Source organism: Columba livia, chromosome 4 (genome assembly GCF_036013475.1).
Source record: "Columba livia isolate bColLiv1 breed racing homer chromosome 4, bColLiv1.pat.W.v2, whole genome shotgun sequence".
In the NCBI taxonomy this organism is placed as follows: Eukaryota; Metazoa; Chordata; class Aves; order Columbiformes; family Columbidae; genus Columba; species Columba livia.
This window is the reverse complement of record NC_088605.1, coordinates 53,271,518-53,294,501: the sequence shown is the minus strand read 5'-3', so window position 1 is coordinate 53,294,501 and position 22,984 is coordinate 53,271,518. Positions and strand designations below refer to the sequence as shown.

General features: G+C 40.0%; 1 protein-coding gene across 1 annotated transcript in view; it reads right to left on the bottom strand.

Annotated features, from left to right (window-relative positions):
- Nucleotides 1–22,984, bottom strand: part of CFAP299 (cilia and flagella associated protein 299) — a 224,681-nt gene that overhangs the window by 10,350 nt on the left and 191,347 nt on the right. Inside the window, exon 4 of the mRNA XM_005498548.3 lies at nt 21,223–21,365. Within this exon, the coding sequence (XP_005498605.3) occupies nt 21,223–21,365 (143 nt within the window). The remainder of the gene's footprint in view (nt 1–21,222; nt 21,366–22,984) is intronic.

Genomic DNA, 22,984 nt, shown 5'->3' with positions numbered 1-22,984 from the left:
CTTCACCGCATTGCCTGGGAAAAGTACATCTAGACTGGACAAAAGCATAACACAAATCTCAGTCTTATGCTATAAGCTAGAAGTGCCTCAAGGATGCTGTATGTCTGAAGCTTTCCTACTTGTATGCAGCTCTTGGTGAAGCATTGAACTAAAAATGTACCATTTAGTTATCACAGCTTGGCGTATTTGTTGGCCAGAACAGCAGCAACACAAAGAGGACTTGAAAAGCAATTCTGTTACACAAGAGCATTAGAATTCCCACAACCAAAAGATGCTATCATCCTGTGATGTTGTTTTTCAGCCTATTTCTTGACAGAATAATAGCAACCTCTAATTTTTGTACAAAACAGTAATATTTATATTTAAAAACATAGTTCTATGTTCTCGGCTACTGGCAGCACACACCTCTCCTGCCTGTACCCGTTAACAGTTGCTGCATAGTTCATCTTGTCTACCAGCATCTAAATCAGATTTTCTTCATCTGTTTCACACACACGGAGCTCTTGAACAATTTGTTGGACAGAGCTTACTCATCAGATAATTCATGACTGGAAGAAAACTTATCTATGAATCAAAGATGATTTCAAATATACATAACACAACGTGCACTCTTATCTACATACACACCCCCACATGAGTATTCTACATGCAGAATGGGATCCAGATGATTTCTCATGCATACATCTTTCAGCTCTCACCAACTGCCCCCTCTCCCGTCTTGTCATCCTGTTCTGTCACAAGCCACTGCACTTCACCTTCCATCAAAGCCAAAGGACTTCAATCGGGCCACATATTTCAGTCCTCATAATCCAGCGGTGTGCCTCAAGTTTGCTGCCTCAGCAGGATGTTATTAAAATCACCAAACCCTACATTAGATTTTCTCTTTCATTTCCAAAGTTCAGAATTCTTCCTTCCCAAGCTCTCCTCACCTCTTAGCAGAACAGTTCTATATGAGACCTTAACAAACACAAAGAAACATTTGAAAATTCATCCAGGAAAAAAAGCCCACTACCTTAGATTCCAGGACAGGAAGGTACAGATTTTATCAGTGTATCATCCTTGATATGACAGCGCATTGTACCAAATGTACCTTTGAATGTAAAAGATTTCATTTCCTTTGTTTGGACTGAGAAATACAAATGGGAAATTAAACAAGAGAATTTAAAAATACTTAACCCACAAAATCCTTCTGCAAAATATCTGCATGCAGAGACTATGTTACTGCCTATCAGGGATGACCTGTGTGCATCAGGTAATGTTTCAGAATTTGGAAATGGTGCTGTTTCCTCAGACTCTGGCATAACTTTCTATGATATTTATACTATACCTCCAGACACTGGAGTTTACAGACTGACTTTCTGCTGCTGTATACTGCTGTGTGCTTCTGTGCAAACAGGTACACAGCAAAATGAATCTTTTATCAGACAGAAAACATGAGGTGAAAGCAAAACTATTACCTGTGTACCTCCATCTCTTAAACTCATTCCCAATTCTGAGAATTGTTTATCACAGAAGTCCAAGCACTGCCAAATAGAGGGTTGCAACTGCTGTAACATGAATCAGCTGACATCCTTTTTTTAAACATTGACAATGCGGTTTCTACTCACTCTGTGTTCCACTATGCAACTTCCCATATCTCTAACCAAATGCCTACAGGCATGCCGTGGGCTGCAGAGCCAGCAGGAAGGCACAGGTGGCAGAATTGTCACAGCTGGACCACATCTGGCACCTGAGCTTACCTGGGCTCATCCCTTTTGTGATGCACCCTGGCTTTCCACCACTGCCAGCACAGCCTGGAGTCTTAAGAGTTCCAACTTGTAGGTCTGTGTCCTTTTGTTTTCAGTGGGTGTTAGCAGACACCCTCAGCACTAGAGCATCTAGAAATGTTTCTCATACCCAAGATGTTGTTTTCATAATCTGCTCAGTACTCCCAGCATTGTTTGAACTTCAGCTGAGTACACCTTTTGCATTTCAGGATTAAGGCTAAGATTAATAAGGAAAAAAAGAAATAAAAGCAATAAAAGGAAAAGAAATTAAGTCCTCAGGGTTATAGGCCCAATCCCAAGAAATGATGAAACTACTGTCAGACTCCAGAAGTTGTGCAGTTATCACTCAGAATGTATCACCTCATTAGTTCTCTCCATCTTTAAAAGATTAAAACCATGCAACACAGTAGGATTTATGGCCAATGAAAAGAAAAAGTTTTATCTTGAAGCTACAACAACGAAGATAAAAGAGAGAATGTAATTGTTGAAAGAACAACAGGATGAATAGCTTACACATATTGTGCAATTAATAATCACTGAAGGCCTGTTGGAAGTTGCATATTGCTAATAGATCAACGTGCAAAACCAGAGTCCCTGTTCTTTTGCATACCAGGAGCTGGTGAATAAACACCATTTACAAAAACATGCACACACTGGTGACTGTCCCTGTTCCACACCAAGTGGTGCAGCCAGCCAAGATTCTGAACAACAGTCTCTGGTGAACAGGGGACCTCAAATTCATTCACTACGGATTTACTGAAACCAGTTCCGCATCACAGCAGACAAAGAAGTAGGTAATGATCAGCAGCAAGATGGGAGAGATTGCTGAATCTTCCTCAGAAAAGAACCAAGTCTTAGGGTAAGATTAATTATCTGATTATCTGAGGTAAATTTCTAGCAAAGGCCAACCTAGAAATTAAGAATCATGTCACAGCTGAACATATGTCTGGTTGTCCCATACATTCACTTACTAGCTTTCCTCTTCAACTAATGAAAAGCCAGAGTCTGATGAAAAACTGCAGCCCTATGCTATCATTTAACTAATTGCTGCAGGTGCCAAAGATGCAGATAAGTGCCAAGACAGATTTCCAAAGCCTGATGTTTTCTTGTAGTAGGCGGGGTGCATTGCAGGGAGCTTCCAAGGGTTTTTGAAAATCCCTCTGGGCACCTGCCTACGCCTTTAATACTTTTAAAAACATGACCTTCAAATGTGTGCCAAAGTTGCCCTGAAAACAATGCTTAGGTGCTTTGTTGGATCAGAGTCATAGAAAGACATGATGAGCAGGAAGACCTGGAGGAACTAAATGGCAACCAGACAGTAAAGGAAATGTTAAAGTATTGTTGCATATTGATCTGGATATGTGTATTTGTAGAGCCAGGCAAGCTTCTCTAGTGTCTTTGCTTTTGAAGGAAGCAGGGTTAACAACCATTAATAAATTAGCCTCTTGATCAAAGTTTGATTAAGCATCTGAGATGAAATGATGGACTTTTCTGAAGGCACATATTCAAAGCATGCTTATTGTGTGCACTTATCCCTTTCTTCCCGTGGTTTCTTTCAAACAGTCTTCTTCCTTTCCATCCTCCTTAAGCAAAGAGTTGAGTCCAGAAAGAGAATTAATCTATAAAGCCATGTGCTCAAACTTCTAATTATCAGCTAAACAGATGAAAAATAATACTTTCATTAATAATGAACACTTTTTTTCCTAGTGTTTTACTCCAATGTTGAGGTAAAACCAGGGGAGACAGCCAACCTTCAAAGCTTGGAAAGCATTCTTTGCTCCTTCCCAGACCTCACTAACACAAGTCCTTTGAACTCCTAATGGCTTGTATGCTGAGGGAATGCTCAGAGCAACCAGGATGCTCAATGATCAAGGCTGCAATTTCCAGGTGACTTGAGGACATTTGGATGCATCGTTCCCACCAGAAATGGAAAACAGCACATTGAAAATCGCAGCCCCTGAGAAAAGCTCAGTTCCCCTCGCACTTTAGCCTGGAAGACTGTGAAATAGTTGGGCACTACCTCAGGTGCTGTGGAGATGAGAGACTGGCCAGTGTTGCTGTTTCTCACAAGCTCTTGCATAACAAGTCTCCTGTCCTCCAAACTTTGCCAACTATACAAACACTTAGAAGACAAACCTTAAATATTTATGCACATTTTCAAAATATTGCTCTACAGCAGCCTCCTGCCTCACTACTTTTCTGCAATACCCTCAGGATTTCATCTATATCTCAGTGACCTCAGCTTTTAAATACAAAGGAATAGGAGAGATTAGAATGCATCAGTGGTTTCCATCTTCAGCAACTTCCCTTAAAGTGGCAAAGCTTCTCAGGAAAGGACTACCTTGTCTTGAGGAAAAAGGTCTTTGGCAGAGTTATTCCTAAGCTTTTTAGATCCAAAGGGCTGTTATAAAACACACCCTCAGAAAACCTAGATTAGATTACTAACTCTAGGTTCAGGATGGGAAATTGCTGCAAAATGGATGTTGCAGTTTCCAGCTTGCCAACAGTAGTTAAGAAAAAGATGTATTTTTCTAGGATTTCGTGTGACCAGAGCATCCAGAAGACTGCAAAAGTCTGGGGAGAATTACTAACAGATAGTATTCTAAAAATAAAATCCTAAAAAGTAACTTACTTAGTTACTTAAAAACAATAGGTGTAACTTCAGGCACCACATCTTGCAAACACTGGCCTTGTTATAATCCATTAGTTTCTTACAGTTGAATGTTTTAGTACAGGAAAAGGCAGTGCTTGTTCTCTTTGCTGCTAATAATTTTATACAACCCATTACTACACACATTTCAACTATTGGTGTGACACATAGCAACGTATAGCTTGAATGGTTCAAATCAAGAGAACTACTGAAAACATTTTTTTCTTAATGCTTTCAAATCACAAACATACTACTGATCTGGGAGACTGACATAACTAATTTAAATGTACGTTTAGCAACAGAGCAAAGAGATGACAGGGCATCAGGCAGGCAACTTTTCCATTTCAATCCAAACAAGGTGGCAAAGCTGTGATATGAATGAAGAGAGTTGGCATACTGAGTATTCACATTCCTTATCTGTTCTCTACAATAGATTCATAGCTTGTAATCTGACTGCAAAGCTCATGCAGATGAGACACACATGTATAACTAGACAGTCAAACTCTGTCATCTACTTGCACATTAAAATGAGAAACAGTCTGTAACCAGAACTTCTTTTAAATCTGGAGGGATAAAAAGGATGGAGGCCCCAGTTCCTCAAACTACATTAATCACATTGAATACAACAGGGCTACAACAGTGCACTGAAAGCTCTGCATATGCTTGGGTCAAATATACCATTTCAGGAAGAAGCTGTATCAATATGAAGAGGTTGTACATGTTAGAGTAGACAAGGAAAGTAGGAAAAAGACAAGTTGAAGGAGAACTTCATGTGGTTGCAGAGGTGCTGCATATGTGAGGAGCCAGGCCAAGCAGTTTGAAATCATTTGCTGGGTCTTGCAGGTGAAGACACAGCTCACAGGGATCTGACGTGATGGAGAGAGGATACCAAGAAAAACTCAGGGAGTGAGTTTGTGATGTCAATGGTTACTCACATGAGCTGCAAACAACCTGAGGTTGTTTGAATCACAGGAAGCAAACAAAGAAAGTACAGGTCCTCACACTGAATGATAGAATCTATTTAATACAGGATAAACTGATATGTAGAACTACTGAGGCTGTACTTACTAAAACTGCTCCAAAAAAGACAGTTTAGATAAACAGCTGAAAATGTGAACATTACGCATTTCTGTAAGATTTGAGGAACTGGATATCCACAAGGTGTATGCTTCATATGGCAGTTTCAATGACTGTGTGATCTGTAGCCCTTTAGACTAATTCAACAAACCAAATTAGCAATACAGTTTTCAGGAGAATCACTCTCCCTGTTTCTTGTCAATATGTAGATGTAAAGAAGATGTTACTGCATACTATAGATAACGAATAACTGCAGCAACCTTCTGAACGAGATACAACTTAGATGCCATTTGTTTTAGCTTACATTCATCAACATTTTATGCCTACTACTCACAGACTGCAAGCGGGGTGAACTTTACTCTTTCTGCATATATGTCCACCAAAATGTACCAATCTGTAGTATCGAGGGTATAACACTGAAAATTTGAAGCTGCTTAAATCATCCAATCCAAAAAGAGGCTCAGTGACACCTAATGGCTGAGATGCCCCAATTGTACAGTTTTTATTAGACTTTCCTGTGTGATTTTGCTGACTTTCAGAATTTTACATTGCTTAATTTCATTAACTTTCTGACAGATTATTAGTTTGGAATCTCAAAAATTCACATCTTTTCCATGAGATATTAACTCCAGGACAACAGCACAAGATGATAATCACAAATAACATCAAAGAAATAGATTTTGTTACCTGCTTCAAAACCTGCCAAGTCTGATACACCAAGGCGGCTCCTGTTGAAACTGCGAATGTAGTCCCACTGGAATCAGTGGCAGATCTCCCAAGGCTGTTGTGCTGCTCATTAAGGTCTGTCACTCTTTCAAAAGATGATGTAAAGTTCTTTCCTTATATTCTTATTCTTGTTGCTGGGATGTTTACAGTTACTTGAAACAAAATGTTTAGCAGTGTTTGTTAAAAAATAAATTGCCAATCATTGGCATATATGGTAACACACTCAGGAAAATGACCAGAACAATTAAACTGGTGGGCATAGGAAATAAATGCCAAAAATTTCATTAATGCTACTACAACGGCAAACTGCGTCTGAGGCATCTGGTAGAGACACTGCTCGGTGTCAAACATCAGTGTGGTTAGGAAAACAGATTTGACAGAAGTTATATGCAAGTGCAATGATCAAAAGCCAGAGATGGAAAAAAATACTGAAATAACAATGCCAGTTCTCCACTAACATATAGATGATTTTCAGAAGTCAAAAGATAATTTTTATTGTTAGTTCCAAATGAAAGCATTTCAAGTGAGGATTAACAAGCCAATGGTTTGAATTTGTCCAAACCATAACAAGAGAAAAAAAACAACAGAATACTTACTAGGGAAAACATTACCAAGGTAACAAGGAGAAGTAAACGTCCTGTAAAGCCTAAAGAGTAGACAGTGGCTTCCTGCAAACTGGTTCAGTTCCCTCATCAGTTTGACAGTGGAAAAAGGTCTATTGTTTTGAATTTTTGTCCTCTGTTTATCACCTTTGCATGTTTAAAGAAATACTTTTAAGAACAGAGTGTATTGGTTTTACAGTATTCATAGAATCATAGAATTGTTTTGGTTGGAAAAAACCTTTAAGATCATCAAGTCCAACCGATGGTGTCCAACACTGCCAAGTCCACCTCTAAACCATGTCCCTACAAACCTCATCTACGTGTCTTTTAAACACCTCCAGGGATGGCAACTCCACCACTTCTCTGGGCAGCCTGTTCCAATGCCTTACAGCCCTTTTTGTGAAGAAGTTTTTCCTAATATCCAATCTAAACCTGCCCTAGCACAACTTGAGGCCATTTCCTCTCGTCCTATCACTTGCTACTTTGGAAAAAAGGAGTGTATCCCATCTCCTGTGCACCCTCCAATACTAAGATGCTTTGACATTTGAAATAGACTGTGATTCAGGTCCAGGACAAAGCTCCACTGAGAGCGGCCTCACGTGTGGTTTACACATCTGCGTATCACACAGGAATAAAGCCCTGTTCCAGAGATGTGAATGCAAAAACTCCCTTTTTATTCCAAGCTGCAGCTTCTTTTTGAAATAAATGATCATTTGCAAATCCTGGGAACTTGTCTCTCATTTAGGAACAATGCAAGAACATCTCTTATTCAAGTATGTTATGTGTTTCACAGTATAAAAACAGACACAGAAAAGTCTTATACATACTTCGCAAAAGAACACATCCATGAAGTTCCTTGAGAGCTACAGTAAGATTATTCTGATTTTAATTAATGGGTAGGTAACAACAGTTGTCAGATTTCAAGAAAACACAACAATTGTTGTTTCACAGAGAAAAGGATTAAGTGACAGGGGACAACCACCTACCAGGTACAACAGATAGCAACATTACAAACTGCAATGGACAAAAGATAGAGACCAAAATAGTTACAAAAAAATTTAAAGGAACATCTCTCTTTGAAGACAGCAAATGTGGGGCGTACACCAGAAAAAAATGAAGATTAATTGCTTCCCAAAACATTGAATAGCACAATGGTTTGCCAATGGGAAAATGTGACTTACAGCAGATTAATAACTTTCTAGCAGTTTTAAATTAAAAAAAAACATAGATAAATTGTTCCCCTCTCTAATGTTTTGAGCTGGATTCTCAAATATTATGATTTATAACTGATGTAATCACTGTTTTTCCACATGTACTTAATGTATTTGAATGTTTCAGAGTACTGGAAATAATGGCATGTGTTGTATATAGAACAGAACATTACCATGTCCAATGGTAAGAAAAAGAGATATTCTTAACCAAAAGTTAAGAAAACTTACTGGTTCCTGTGCATTCACCTAGAGCTGTATGATACCACAACTCCTACCTCCCATACACTTGTTTTAAAATTTGTCACCTGTCTTCTTCAAGACAACATTTCACAAGTGCAGAACACAATGTAAAATGCTGAAGTATAACATAAATTATCATTTTGCAAGAAACACATCAAAAGATGCTTACCGGCATGTATTGATGTTTAAGGGGAAATGTGAACGCAGTGGAAAATCACTGTAGAATTAATGAAGAAAGCCTATCAACACCCATCTATTAAACATATGCAAATATGCTTTGGCAAAACTGCAGGCACTCTGGGAAAAATCCCAGCCCCTAGGAATGTGAAACTGGTGTTCAGACCAGAGAAATCTTCAGAACATGTATTATGCATCACCTAGTCTAAAGATTTCAGTAGTGTATTTAGACGTGAGATGTCTTTTGATCATTCTACTGACTGGCACAGTTGAGGCAGCTTTTGTTGTTGGTTTTAGTAACACAAAAGCAATTACTTTGCAAACTTTTTAAAAGCTTCTTTAGTGTGGCAGCCCAGCAGCAGCAGTGGCCTCAGCTGAGTACTGCAGCCAAACCCTGCAACATCCCCAAGCTGCCCTCACACCCCTGCTGACAGCATGCTCTGAAGCCAAAGGCTGTCACGGTGCCCCTGACCCGCAGATGAGGGAAGGGATTTCATGGCAAAGGGCCTCCACCAAAACATCCTCCCCATCCTCCCTGCCCCCAGCGAGACAAATACGACATGCTCATGTGGAAACTGTGCCTCTTTCTCTCAAACATGCAGGTCTGAAGTCACACAGGAATTTATACATGAGAACTAGTACTGCCATTCTTTACCCCTGCTTTGGTGCTCAGTGTAGCATTATTTAAACAAATAATGCGGCCTTCATTATCAAAACTTTTTCTGTTTACTTGTTTATTTTAGCAGATGTCAGAGGTCTGATTAATCAATTGTGCTTTTATTATTAAAAGTGTCAAATGTGAAAATTCTGACTTCTGTATCAGTTTGGGACTGAAAACGTTGGGATGATATGTTGTAACATTATACAGTAGGAGGTTGTAGCATGGAGGATGCTGGTCTCTTCTCCCAAGTAGCAAGTGACAGGACAAGAGTAAATGGCCTCAAGTTGCACCAGGGAAAATTAGGTTGGATATTAGGAAAAAATTCTTCATGGAAAGGGTTGTCAGGTATTGGAAAAGGCTGCCCAGGGAAGTGGTGGAGTCACCATCCCTGGAGGGGTTTAAAATTTGTTTAGACAAGGTTCTTAGGGACATGGTTTAGTGCTAGAATGAGGTCAGGTTATGGTTGGACTAGATGATCCTGAGGGTCTCTTTCGACTGAAATGATTCTATTATATATATGGGATTATATGATGTGAGAAATCCTTTGAATGTTCCATTACAAAATAAAACAAACAAACAAACAAAAAAGCAACCAAACAAAACCAACAAAAACATCCCCCACAATCAACACACAACCAACAGCGTTCTCTTCTTACCTAACTAATTCTAGCAAGTGCTTTCAATGGTTCCGCTAGCACCAAAGAGCATTAGGAACAGAATTACTTTTCCTTCCCCACCTTAAATGTTAGTCCGTGTTTCTCCCACCCTTTCTCCTGCTATTCTTCAGGAAATATTTTCAGTGTGGTTACAACATGTGTGATCTGCCTGTGCGCAGAAGACCATAAATCTATACTACCAAATGTTTATCCAAGCTTTTGAACATCTTGGAGAGCGTGGTATCAGTCTCCCACAAACCTCAGGGTACACCAGCACAGGAGAGGGAGCTGGCCAGATAACGTGTCGTTACAAAGAACATTTTGATCTGGGGATGTAATGAGAAGCAGAATTGCAGGAAGGTTTCCTCGGTGGCAGCTCCAGGGTGCAGGTGCACTGCCCAGACAGAGTACTGAAACAATGCATTTCTGGCATAGCGAGGACTCCATCTTGGCTCAACGCTCACAGCTTTCACATCCAAACCTTGTTACTAGATCAGCCTGGAATGTCATTCTAAATCCACAGTCTCCAGGCATTAATCAAGAACGGGGGCCAGCAGGAGGGGGGATAGCCTATTGAAAACTCATAGCAAAGGAAAAACATACCCTCCAAAAATGCCCTATCAGTGAAAGGAATTAAGTCACTTTCCTAGCTTGTGGTCATTTTCAGAGACATAATAAAAATAACCTATGGGACCCATAGAGTACCTGCAGTTAAGTTGTCATCACGTGCAGATGTATGGTATCTTTACTATAGCAGTGCATTACATTATTTCCGTAAATTGATCTCATACTTCAACCCCTGGAAAAACACCAGAAGAATTTACTGGGGCTGCAAGACTCAGATTGTGCTGAACAAGCCCCACTGGGCTCACTTGGAAAAGCATGGGAACTCCCTGCCACTTGACCATTAAGCCTGGGATAAAAGGGAAAATGAAAAGCTACAAGAGTCGCGCTGAGCAGCCACCGCGATGCAAGCTGCAGGCTCTGAACTGGGGAGGGCTGCTCTGATGCTGCTGAAGCAACACCGTGGTACCCCTGGGCAAGAACTGTGTCACTGTCACACCATAGGCTGGCATCAGAGAGCACGTGATGGGGCTTTGACCATAAAAGATTCTTGTTTCCATGAAAAACACAGACACAAAGAATTGTTACGAGGCTTCCCGCAGGAATGTAAAATTTTGTGAGCTCTCAGTAAGCATCTGTGAGAGAAGAAGAGGAGGTGGGGGAATTAAAGAAATTCAGAAACCAAGAAAAGTGGGAAAAGATTTAAAACAAAAGTAAAGATGAGGAAAACCAAGTCATACACTTATTTAACAGGGAAAGAGAAGGGAGGTGTGTGTTGGATGATAGGAAAAAAACCCCACAACTGTCAAAATGGACACGATGCTCTTTTTAACATTCACAGAGTTTTTACATCTGAGACACATTATTTCTCCTTGGCACAGCCCTGTTGGCATTAAGCAAGCTGCCATGTCTTGAACGAGACGAGGCTGAAAGACAAACCTCAGGCTTTCTCCTGAAGGCTGACTGACTCATGAACCAGACTTCCATCTGCTCTCCATAAGCGTGGGTGCCTTCAGGTTATTTTGAAAATAAAATCACTATTGTGTATCATATAAAGATTTTCACAAACATAAATACAAACTCTGTAGTGCAAACAAACAAAATAGCCTGTCTCGCCCACTCCTTTTTTTTTTTTTTTTTTTCTTTTTAATTTATCAGTGGAAGCAGAAAGAAATACAATATTCATCCACACAAATCTCTGCTAGCAGCCAGGAGCTTGGTTTCTTTACCTTCCTGATAGCCCTTAAGACATACAGATTTAAAGCTAATAAGTACTGTGGTACTGTGGCATGAAAAGTGATACAGTCAGTGTGTGTTGCTTATAAAGTGTGTGTTCCTTTTTAAGAATACTTGTAGAAGGAAACTAAAAATGACTGCAATTATACTAACTTGATTTTGATGAACTATCTTTGACATGACCATTATGTCCAGAAAAGAAGATTCTATAAGATGCTGTTGACTTTTATGTACTTACTTTTCACTTACGAGATCTAAGTATGAGCAGTTCAATGATCAGAAGCATAAGATATTTCCATATAAAGAAAGATGAATTTGTATCATGTAGGAGAAAAGACAAGTACACATCACAATCACAATCATAAAAGAATGGCATCACAATCATAAAAGAATAATAGAACAGAGTATTTTTACTTGGAAAGGATGTACAACCATCATCTTGCCCAACTGCCTGACCAGTTCAGGGCTGACCAAAGCTTAAAGCCTGTTATTAAGGGCATTGTCCAAATGCCTCAAACACTGACTGTCCTTATAGGACATGCCTTCTGGCCGCTTCACCAGCTTCATTGCCCTCTTCTGGACACTCCCCTGACAAGAAGGTCCAGTCTGCAAATGGGTGCTTCTGTTCTGTACAGGAGGGAAACACCAGTGACCATAAGCCAACATTTTTTCTTCTTGGTGCTGGTCTTTATGCAGGTTTTGTTGCAAGGGGCTGGTCTGTCCAACCTTGGCAAGATGGCTTATGCAGGTTCCTCCTCTCATCACGTGCTTTAGCTACCATACCCAGGGCCTCATACCTATTCTGTATGGATATTTCAGAGGGGAAGAAGGGGTTTCTCTTACTACTCCATGCTGTAACCTTTTTCTACTCCTCCTTATCCCTTGTAACGCTGCCAGGAAAAGCAGTGATACTGAAAAAGAACTTTAAACTGGAAATATTTTTTGTACACGATCAAATTACATGCAGACCTCTGCCACAGCACAGGAGATAAGTAGATTCAGTTTGAGGTACTGAGAAATTTTTCAGCCAAATGTTGATTTCAAGACCCCGATTACCCAGGCCTCACCAAGAATGTGGGAAATCCAGTTGTGTATCTATCCTTCATTGGATCTTTAATTATTGGCATAGCTCAGACAGGAAAGCTTGCAAAATGCAGCCACAAAAGCCAGTAATCACTGAGTTATCCTGAGCTCATTAGGGGTTATTTTCTGTCTCTCCCTGCTCCTTTCCCCTTCTTTTCTCCCCTTCCACCCCACCCTCTGCCACCCCTGAACATTTTAATCATACTAGGTCTTTTCCAAATAGTAGTTTTGGAAGCTTTAAGGAAATTTTTTTCCAAGGAGTTGAAACGGATCCCTCAGCAAATCCCTCCCTTAGTATTAATTCTGGTTCCTGCAAGTTGATCATCAAGAAATAACCTCCTGTCTCTTAGGCTGTGCACAGGTATGGCCCATGTATCACAGGAGCCAGGGCTTCAACCTGCTCCACGTTGGGAAGACATTCTCTTTATGGCAAGGTGTAGCGATTCTCCAGTTAAACTTTGTCTGCCACAAATGCACAACTTTACTTACAGCAGCTGGCAACCAAAGCAATACTTCTTGCTTATCAAGGCAGTGCAGAAGAATTTTGCTATAATTTTCACTAGGATATAGCTGGCAACTAAAGAAAGTACTAGTTATTCCATACAACCATCCATTAAAAAATCTGGACATACCAACTTTAGCCACAGCTATTTCCTAGTCTAACTAGAAGGAACAAGTGGTTTCTCAGACACTCATGTGTGGCAAAAATCACACACTGCCTCATGATCACCACGTAGTGCTCTGGCTGACATTTATAGAACAACAAACGGAAAACATGAATTTTCCAGAAAAGTACACAAAACTATACAACACTGCAGCTTCATTATAACCTTCCCTTCGATAGACATTACTAATGAGCAATACCCCGATCAGCCACCACAACGCAAGCTAAAGCTACACTTGCAGAGTCAGGGCAGATTTGTCCAGGTTACCTTGCAATGGCCAGGCCAGCTGCCCAAGGTTGGTGAAATGCCACTTGTCTCTGTGCTGCCTGAGCATCTCTCTCTCTGCACTTCACATACTCATTCTAACATAAATTTTAAATAAAAAATGCAAATAATCATGGTGCATGGCATTTTAACTTAGATGCTTCTTAATATTTTATGTGCAAACACGCTCAGTAATTAAAACTCAAATCCAGGGTCCTTATTCTGTTTTCTTGCTTGGAAAAGCATGTAAATGTACGCTTCGAGTGTTTCGCTAAATAAGGAAGCAGTTAAGTGAACACCTAATTAGGTCTCCTATTTGGGACCTAATCCATTAGCTGTTACTGTTTCTAATATTATTAATTACCTTGCAGCCATGCCAGGAAGCCCATTTTGGTGGGCATCTTAAAGAGGTCTTTAAAAATGCAGCTTGAAAGGGTTTGGCACATTCTCCAAACTGCGATGTGGGCTGAGATGTGGCTGTTTTTGTAGCACATTGATCTTAAACAATGGGATGATTTAGAAGAGCTTGATATAAACCAGTCTGACAGCACCAGCACACATCTATTGTCAGCATTGCAAAAATTAATTCAGTATCATTCTGGTCCACGATAACAGAGAACTGAGGCTTGTGGGAAGATCCATGGCTAAGTAAGGCACAATAAAGAGGATTTGATCTTGTAACCTGCAGCACTCCCTTTGAATGAGTGAATGCACATGGAAGAACTGCAAAATAGTTCCCTTTATTTTCAGGGAATCAGCAAGAGGAGACAGAGCTACCGTGTTTAGGTCCAATTATTTTATGCATCTGTCTGTGCATCATAACACTGTCTTCATGCTAGTAAACAGTCACGAATAATTTCTGCTTCTCAAATTACACACAGAAGCTCCAACCCAAATCACATTCCAGACATGCGCTTGGTCAACCTGTATTTTCTGAGAGGTTTTTCTTCCTGTTCTGTTCTTTCCAGTGACAGTACGACTGCACTGACAAAGAGCGAAAGACAGCATTTCCCCTACATTACCATTTTGTTCTCTCCTAGGACTTTTAGCAACTTTCCATTTCCTTGTTTCAAATGTATACAGTTACCTTGTTCAAAGCTGTAAAAAGCCAACCTTTCCTCTTAAGAGACTGAAGTTCAAATTGCAAAAAAAGAGAGAAATTAAACATGGAAAGTAATATTTGCTATATGTAAATACAAGCCAGATGTGGAAATATACATCTCCAAATTAAACATTTACTGAGTTGTCAGCCATGGAATTTTCTTCTCACACATGCAAACATCAAGTCTGAACGTACTCTCATTTCTACCTACGCATCTCTCTGCCACTTGCTCTCTGTTGCCTTGCATGCTAAGCTGCGGTTAAAACTATTCCCTGTACTTCTGCACAGCCACTTCTCCTGTTGGCACGATGGCATCATGTCATCTCCCAAAGGTTTAAAGTCTATGATGAAAAATCCCAGGTGCTGAACACAAGACAGCAACATGCCTAAGTAGGAACCTAACAAGTGACTGATTAAGCCATAAATATTGCTGAAAGCAACAATAGCTGTAGGTACTGAAAATATCTTCAAAAATCAGGCCACACTATTTGTAAGTCAGGACACTAAGTCACATACATGATGAATACCATTATACAAGGAAAAGACTCTGGAGTCACAGATAAACAGCGGCTAGAGAAGGGTTCCAGCTGACACACCTGGAGTGACACTGGCCTTCACTGGCTTCATTCTCATTCCAATGGAATTTACTCTATCAGTCATGGCAGAGTCCTTACGAAACTAGGATATCAGAGATTTTTTTTCTCAACCCTGAATTTTTTCACACTGTACTGTTACTAGTAGTTTGGTACTCCCTGCAAATTAGGTGGTGGATTCTGACTAATCCTCTCCAAGACTGGAGACTGCACATTTTGGAAACTTGGGATGTTTTCTGTTTCCCTGCAATGAAGTCTGGATTTAACTCAGGGTCTATATCCATAGCATCTGATCACTAGAGACACTAACGAGCTTCTGATGCTCAGGCATTCAATGTAACAGAGAAGCTGACTTCTCTTGCATTAGCCAGTTTGACATGCCAAACAGATCATGAGTAGGGTCAGCAGATGTACACCTGGGACTATATTACCAAATGATTTCTCTTTCAGAGCCAACTGAAGTAATTACTCCAGAGCAACTGGAGAAATCCTTGTGTGGATCTTTCAACACAAGGATAACCTCCTGTTATATTTGCAAAACCCCCCCTTCTAAGCAACAAAAAAAATCCAGCCTGTTTTCCTCTAAGATCCATTTCACATTTTGCTCTCTGAAAGGTGGAAGGAGATCCACAGTAACAAGTGTCATCAACTATAGGTGCACGCTGCCTCTTGGAGGTGACCTCCTCCTACCTCTGTCTCTTTTAATTAACCCATTTACAGGCAGCTGCAGAGCATGCCCAGGGAATGGGAGAAGCAATTCCAGAGGCTTTGGGCTGGATTCTGGGATTACCACATCCCTGTCTGTGGGTTGCAGCTCTTGGAGCGCAACTGGGGCTCAGCAGGACTCCTGCTGCCTGCTTCTCAAGGGAGAAGAAGTTCTTTGCACATCTTCTGTCTGGCATGGCGAGGCTGCCTATGTTGCAAAGTGGGAAAATGCTACTTGTTTCCTCTCAGCTCTCACTTGGCTAAGCAGGGTAGTAAATTGCTGTCAGACCTGCGGATTTTGGGGTACAGCAGGGAAAGGAGAAGTTGCCTCATGCCCCATGCTTGGGAACATATTGCTGGCGATGATTTAGCCTACAGGTTTTTACAGATTAACGGTTGGTATCTTAGAATATTACCTGACAATAAAACGGGAGGGAATTCTGACCCAGTTAAAGAATGACTGCCAAATGCTGTGCCCACTTGCAGCCAAAACAGAGTGACTAAACGACAAGAAGGGCAGAACCCAATGGGACTGTTCTTGCCAATACCTAAGAACACCACGCCATGTCTGAGAGTACCCATGTGTCATGATGCACTTCTGTCACAGACAAGATGTATTATCGCAAAGCCCCGGGTGCCGGCCTTCCCGTGCTCACACTGAGGTGTGCCAGAGCCAAAACCAAACAAGTTTCACTGCTGATGAGTAAGTGATTTCAGACCGTTATTTTAGGGGAAAATCTAGGACCTGTGTTCTACAGTAAATGGCTCCTTACCTGGCTCTGTTTTAGAAAAGACTGTGCACACTAAGAAGAAACAAATAAGAAGAAATAAAATAAGTAAGAAGAAATAAAAACACCGCAAACAGAAGCTAAGTGTGGATATAAAACACTAAAATATGCAGTATCATAAATACTATTATTTAGCATTCTGCCATAGAAAACTAATGAAAACCTAGGGTAGGAGTTCACACGAGATTAAAATAGTACAGTTCTACTGCAAGACATTAATTTCACCCTCATTCACCAAGATGTTCAAAGTACAGCTGATGAGACAGAAGGCATTCCAACTTTCATCTTTTGCTATGCTTCCTCATTCAGAGCACTTTTTGGTATGGTTCCGTAGAGTGAACATTCTCAATTTTCTTTGAACAAATTGTATTACACTTGTTTCTCATCAGATTACATAAATTAGCTGAGAGGGAATGGATTAAATTACAGACCGGGTTTCTTAAGAACTTACTGCTTAACACACTCCTTTCACTTAATAAACTGGAAACAAATGAGGTTTATATCATATAAATAATACCCCCTTGATAGGGCAATGCAATAAAATGGCAAAAATACTCAGATCAAATACAAGATCCTCTGATATTACCCGCCAGATGTGAAGTATGAGCATCACATAAACTTAATTGTTCAGTATTTTTACTTTATATCGTGAACAAGAATCTGATTCAGATGGTACTAAAGCACAAGCTTAATAGCTTCTGACAACCTCAGAAAAAATGTGCTGCAGCAAAGTATAGATTTTCATATTTAAAAATAATTTGATAGCTTTGTACAAGACACTAACCTCTCACACAAAATCCAAGATTTACAATATCACAAGTGAATAAGAGTAAATACGACCAAGAGTAAGGGCTTTGTCAAGCTCTGAGTGAGGCAGTTTCCCAAACTGACTTGTTCTTTAAGAAGGAAGGCCGCATTTTGGAACAACTTCAACTGATACACTGACTTTTAGGAATGACCACTGTTGATTCAAAGACTCATCCATTCTTTGGGCTTGAGTAGTAGGTATGCCCTCTACACTAGAACATTTTTTTACCTGCCTAAATGCATAAGTATTCGGGGAAGAAACATGTGATTAAAAGACTTAGATTCGGAACTGAACAAGAGATTCAAAGCTGAAGACACAAATGTATACATACAGTCAAATTACCTCCATTCACAAACAGCATTCTTGACACATTGGGAAGAAGCTGCATGTAAAATGAAGAGGCAGAGTAACAAGGCTGCCAAGATAAGGGATGACCACTAAACATACAGTTAACAGTATGAAAATTCTTTTAGATTACTGAAGAATAGCTGAAGACAGTTTTGATGACAGCCTATGTAATCATAGCTTGTCTAATCCTAAAGCTGTATTTAACCTGGCACACAACTACAAATAGAGGATCCAGCAGGTGAAGATCAAATTTAAGACTCCAACCAAGAAATGGGACATTTTCATCTACTCAATAAAAAGGTTATCAGGGGACACAGTTAAGTTCTCTGCCAAAAAGAACCTTCAAATCATGACTGGATACCTTTCAAAACTATTCATTAATTGTCCAGCCATGTGCTACATTCAAGATTTCCTAAATTTTATGGTGTGTGTTCCTCAGGAGACCAGGTTAGGTGGTTCTTGTAGCTCTTCCTCCTGGGCTTAAAATCAAGCAAATTTTAGACAGAGATGAAACTATAGGCAGTGCTATATACTGAATGGATAACACAAGAAAAACAAGACACACAATGAAAAGAGAAGTAACTTAATTTTGAAAGAAATATTCCAAGCAAAGAGAAAACACTATTAAGAAAGTGTGGAAATAGGAGACACTTCCTTAGAGAGATTTTTACCAGTTTCCTTTAGAGAATGGATATGAATTTAGATCCTGTCTGCTTCTGTGGTGTGTAAAACAATCCAAACTTGGTGTTCGAATTTTAGGGGAACCCAGGTTGGGATGCCCTTTCATTATTACTACTGTGGACAATCTTTAATTTCAAAACTGAGGTCTAGAATGGATCACTTTTTATCTGGGAGGCACAGCACAGTCTGGTGATTGAAAGTGCCCTGTGGCACAGAGCTAAAGTTCAGCAAAGTACGTTAATTTTGTAATTAAACTTTTTCAAGGTCAAGTTACAATTAGATGCCACCACTTCCTCTGCCCATTGCTTTTCCAAAAGAAAAACCGCTGGTCACCTAATGGCTAAATGGGTATCACCACACAGATTCCTGGCTTTGCTGACCATCTTTGCCAAAGGGGGATGAAACAGAAACAAACCATTACACCAGAGCCCTCAGCCTGCCCTTTTCAGCTTAACTCAAGAAAAGCTATCTTTGAAACGTCTCTTGTAACAGACTTATTTTGAATAACCAGAAGAACTTTTGTCACATTCACTAACACAGTCACTGCCATGACTCTCCTGGGTTTGTCCACCTGAGCATGCTCCTTAAATACATGCCAAGCACTGGTACCTATGACAGACCAAGGGCACTTGCAGTGACTTGCAAACATCTCTGAGAAGGCCTCTGCTTTTATTAGTTGAGTTTATAACTATTAACTAGGGAATAGTGGTTAAAGGGAACCCATCAGTTTCAAATGCCTACAGTACTAGATAAGTATCTCTTCCTAGGCTTCTTCATACCTGTCCTCCACCTGTCCAATAACATTCCCAGCATTAACTGTGAGAGACATGGTGGGAATGAAAGGTGCTGATCTGAAGACACCTAACTGATTCTAAACAGGATGCTCGACAGCTCCAGTGGAGTACAGGATACATAAATGTGGTTAGTGATGTTCTGTGACATGAGGGGGTTTTTATGAAAAGCCAATTTGTGCATGTAATGCATCAAGAACCACGTAATTTAACCATAAAGTGAAGAGTTTTTCTTTAGCCGGTGTACAATCTAACAAGACTTCAGTATATACAGGTATAGTTATATATATATACATATTTATATGTCTGTATATGAACCTCATTAATGACAGTGCATACATTCATACTTATATTTAAATAGAATAAATTAGCCTTTCTGGCACTGCATATGCTTTATCTGAACTTCCCTTTAGGTTCAGCTAGAAAGTTCAAGTACAGTTTTGTGTGGGTTACATTCTAGTTATAAATCCCCATATAAAAGTAATGCTCTATGCCCCCCCCGCCTTTTCTTTTTAACAAAGAGGAAAAATGATATATCACCTGAAGTTATAATTTTGCCACTAGAAGGAATTAACATACTGAACTGTCCAGGAAGACTTTACAGTGTACCCTAGTTTTGATACAAGAGAAGGAAGGAGACATTGAAGCATACATTAAACAACACTTTCTTCAACTCAGAATAATCAGGACTAAGCACAACTACTGGATACAACAGTGACATTTAAGTATGACAACAATGATCTAAAAGGCATATTTATGAGTCCCTAATAAAATCCTACTATGTAGAAAGGATGTAATAAGCAAAGCAGACACAATGCTATATTCATTCTTGGTCTTAATTCAGCCATTATTGACATATGCTGTCTCAGGAATGAGTAAGAAAAAAACATTTGCCCCCTCCAACACTCTTTCCTGCTTTTTCTTTCTGTAAGACATACAGAAATTTAACTGAACAGTATTTGCAGCAATTTCTATTAGAGAAAAGCACTCTCAGAAAACAAAGAAAATGTGGTAACCCCTTCATACTGGACATCTTTTTACCAGGAGACAATAACTGCACATGACATTGCAGCTAGTTGCTGACCATTCTTACCTTCGAACATGTGGGTGGAGAAGACTCCCCTAATAATTCACACCACCAGCCCACTGGAAGTTTTACCATTTCCTTGTCCATGTCCATGTCCACATCACATACTGCTTAAGTGCTAAGCCCAGTCCCAGGCTCCCATCTGACTGCAGGCTTTGCTGCACCAAGCCTCTTGAACTTGGCCTTCACAAAGGCACACAAACATACCTCAAATTTATATCTCTGGGCACTCAGACACAGGATATATTTTAAGGAAAACATGTTCTTCAGTGAAAATTCTCACTGATTATTTTTCACATTAGTCACAACGTCTTACGTGCCAGCAGCAGACCTCTCCACATGGTGCACTTTTATAGGGCAGCAATCTCCCATGGACTCTGCGGAGAGGAGGGAAAGCTGGAGATGTTCTGGCATTGCTGACTGTAGCTGTTTCTGACCTGTTGTATCTCCACAAGTACACACTTACCAATCAAAGCATGTTGCTATTTACAGACTCCTCAGGCTAATGAGATGCTCAGACAGGAGATGGTTGAAATGTCCTGGTTAAGTTTTACTCCCTGAACTAAATAAACATCACAGGGTCATTTCTTAAAAGTGTTCTCCACAATTGATTCTGATCTATGGTGCTTGTCTTTCAGCGAAACCCACTTTCATAAGGTATCTTCCTACTCAAAAACATTTAAATCTTTTTCTATATATTGCCTAAATGCAAGTATATGAAAACCAACTCAAGCTAAATACCTCAGATCAGTGTTCCGAGGTAAAAGTCTTTTCTTCCCACTGAAGTAGACTTCAAAATCATCTGTTGTCAGTCTGTGTGCATAGTCGATGTATGCAGACACCTCCTGGCGATGAGAATTTCGGTCATGAATGAAGATAATGGACTGGAAAACACAAAGACAGTCACGAATGAACAACAGAAACAAACATATGTTCATAGATTTCTGTATAAAAACATTTTTAGAGATTATATAAACATTTTCAACTTCACCTGAACCAGGCTTCTGTCAGGAGTTAAGACACTTAAATTACAGCATATTTTTAACACAAGCTACGCATCATTTCAGTAAAAATAAACATAAACCCTCTATCATGCAACATGCCCTCCCGCACCAATTACAGGACCAAAGCAGGCAGGGTGACAATGCTATTTATTTTGGGATACATCTCTACAGCCAAAGCAAAGCTTATTCAGCTCAATAATCCCAGCACACTTCTAGCTTCTCAGAAAAATGATGGACTGGAAACCGGTTACCATATATCTCTCTATTCTGTGCTATGACTAGAGAACAGAGTAGACTTTGCCAGTCCTCTCTTTCACAAGGCAACCCCTGTACTGTTTCATTCCCGACAGCTAATGAGTTCCAGAGCAAAAATCTGATCATTGAAATACAAGCAAACAAACAGCAAAACAAAACTGATGCCTAGAAATAAAGCTGACAAAAGCAGGATGGCTACAAGCAGAACACCAACAAGAGGAGAATTACTAGTCCTGAATTCCTGTTCATGTTCTTATAGCTCCATAAATTACCCATTTAGCTTTTGTACCTGCATATGTCAGAGGTGACTTGCAGTTGGCAGTGAAGCACCTGGAGGACAGTGACACATTCAGCAGCGGTTCTGGCTGCAAGAGATCACTTTCTGCCTTAGGGCTGGAACACTTGGAAGAATATTGCTGCTGAGGTGCATGCATGTCATGGACAAAGGCACTGATGGGATGGCTTCCTGTACCACCCATTGCTGGGAAACCCTGTTTGTCATTTACTCTATACTCCTTCTCTGTTTCTTCACCTTTTACTCTGTTTATTTTCCAGCTGAACACAGAACAGGTTGGTAGAAGGCAATTCTTCTTCACACGCTATCACAACACAAAAAGCAAAAGGAACTGGTGGGATGAGTGTGAACTTGCAAGACAGAAGGGTTCTTGCCTCCTGAGACCCCCATAAGAAAAACTAAATGCTGAGTCTAGAGGTTATTAGGTAGGTGAGTTATAACAGTATTTGTTAGCTGTACACGTTTGGTTTTACTCAACTGAAATCAAGCGATTTTTTAAAAATTTTTATTATGGGGGAAATGGAAACAATACCACATGGAACACTTTTGAAAAACTTTTTTTTTTTTTTTTTTTAATTTTAACAGCAGTAGATTTCTACAGTGTAATGGTTTATCTGGCAAGCCTTTGCTATAGTTGAGACATGTTTCCTTTTCCAATTTCACATTTAATTCTATCAAAACATGTGCTACTCATTTGGCAATTTTGTACCATCAACGTTGCTGATAGAAAGAGCCAGAAGAATCTCCTGCAATACATCTGACCATCTTGAAATACACATCTCCTCCCTATCCCCAGCAGACCTTCTTTTGAACACCTGATTTATGTGTCTGAAGAGCCAGGCAATGGTAGATATGAGGCGATGAGAAAAAAAAGACTCTCCCTAGCACACAGCAAGGCACGCTGCACCCACACCTAGATACACAACCAGCTGTTTGTTGTGCATGTGAA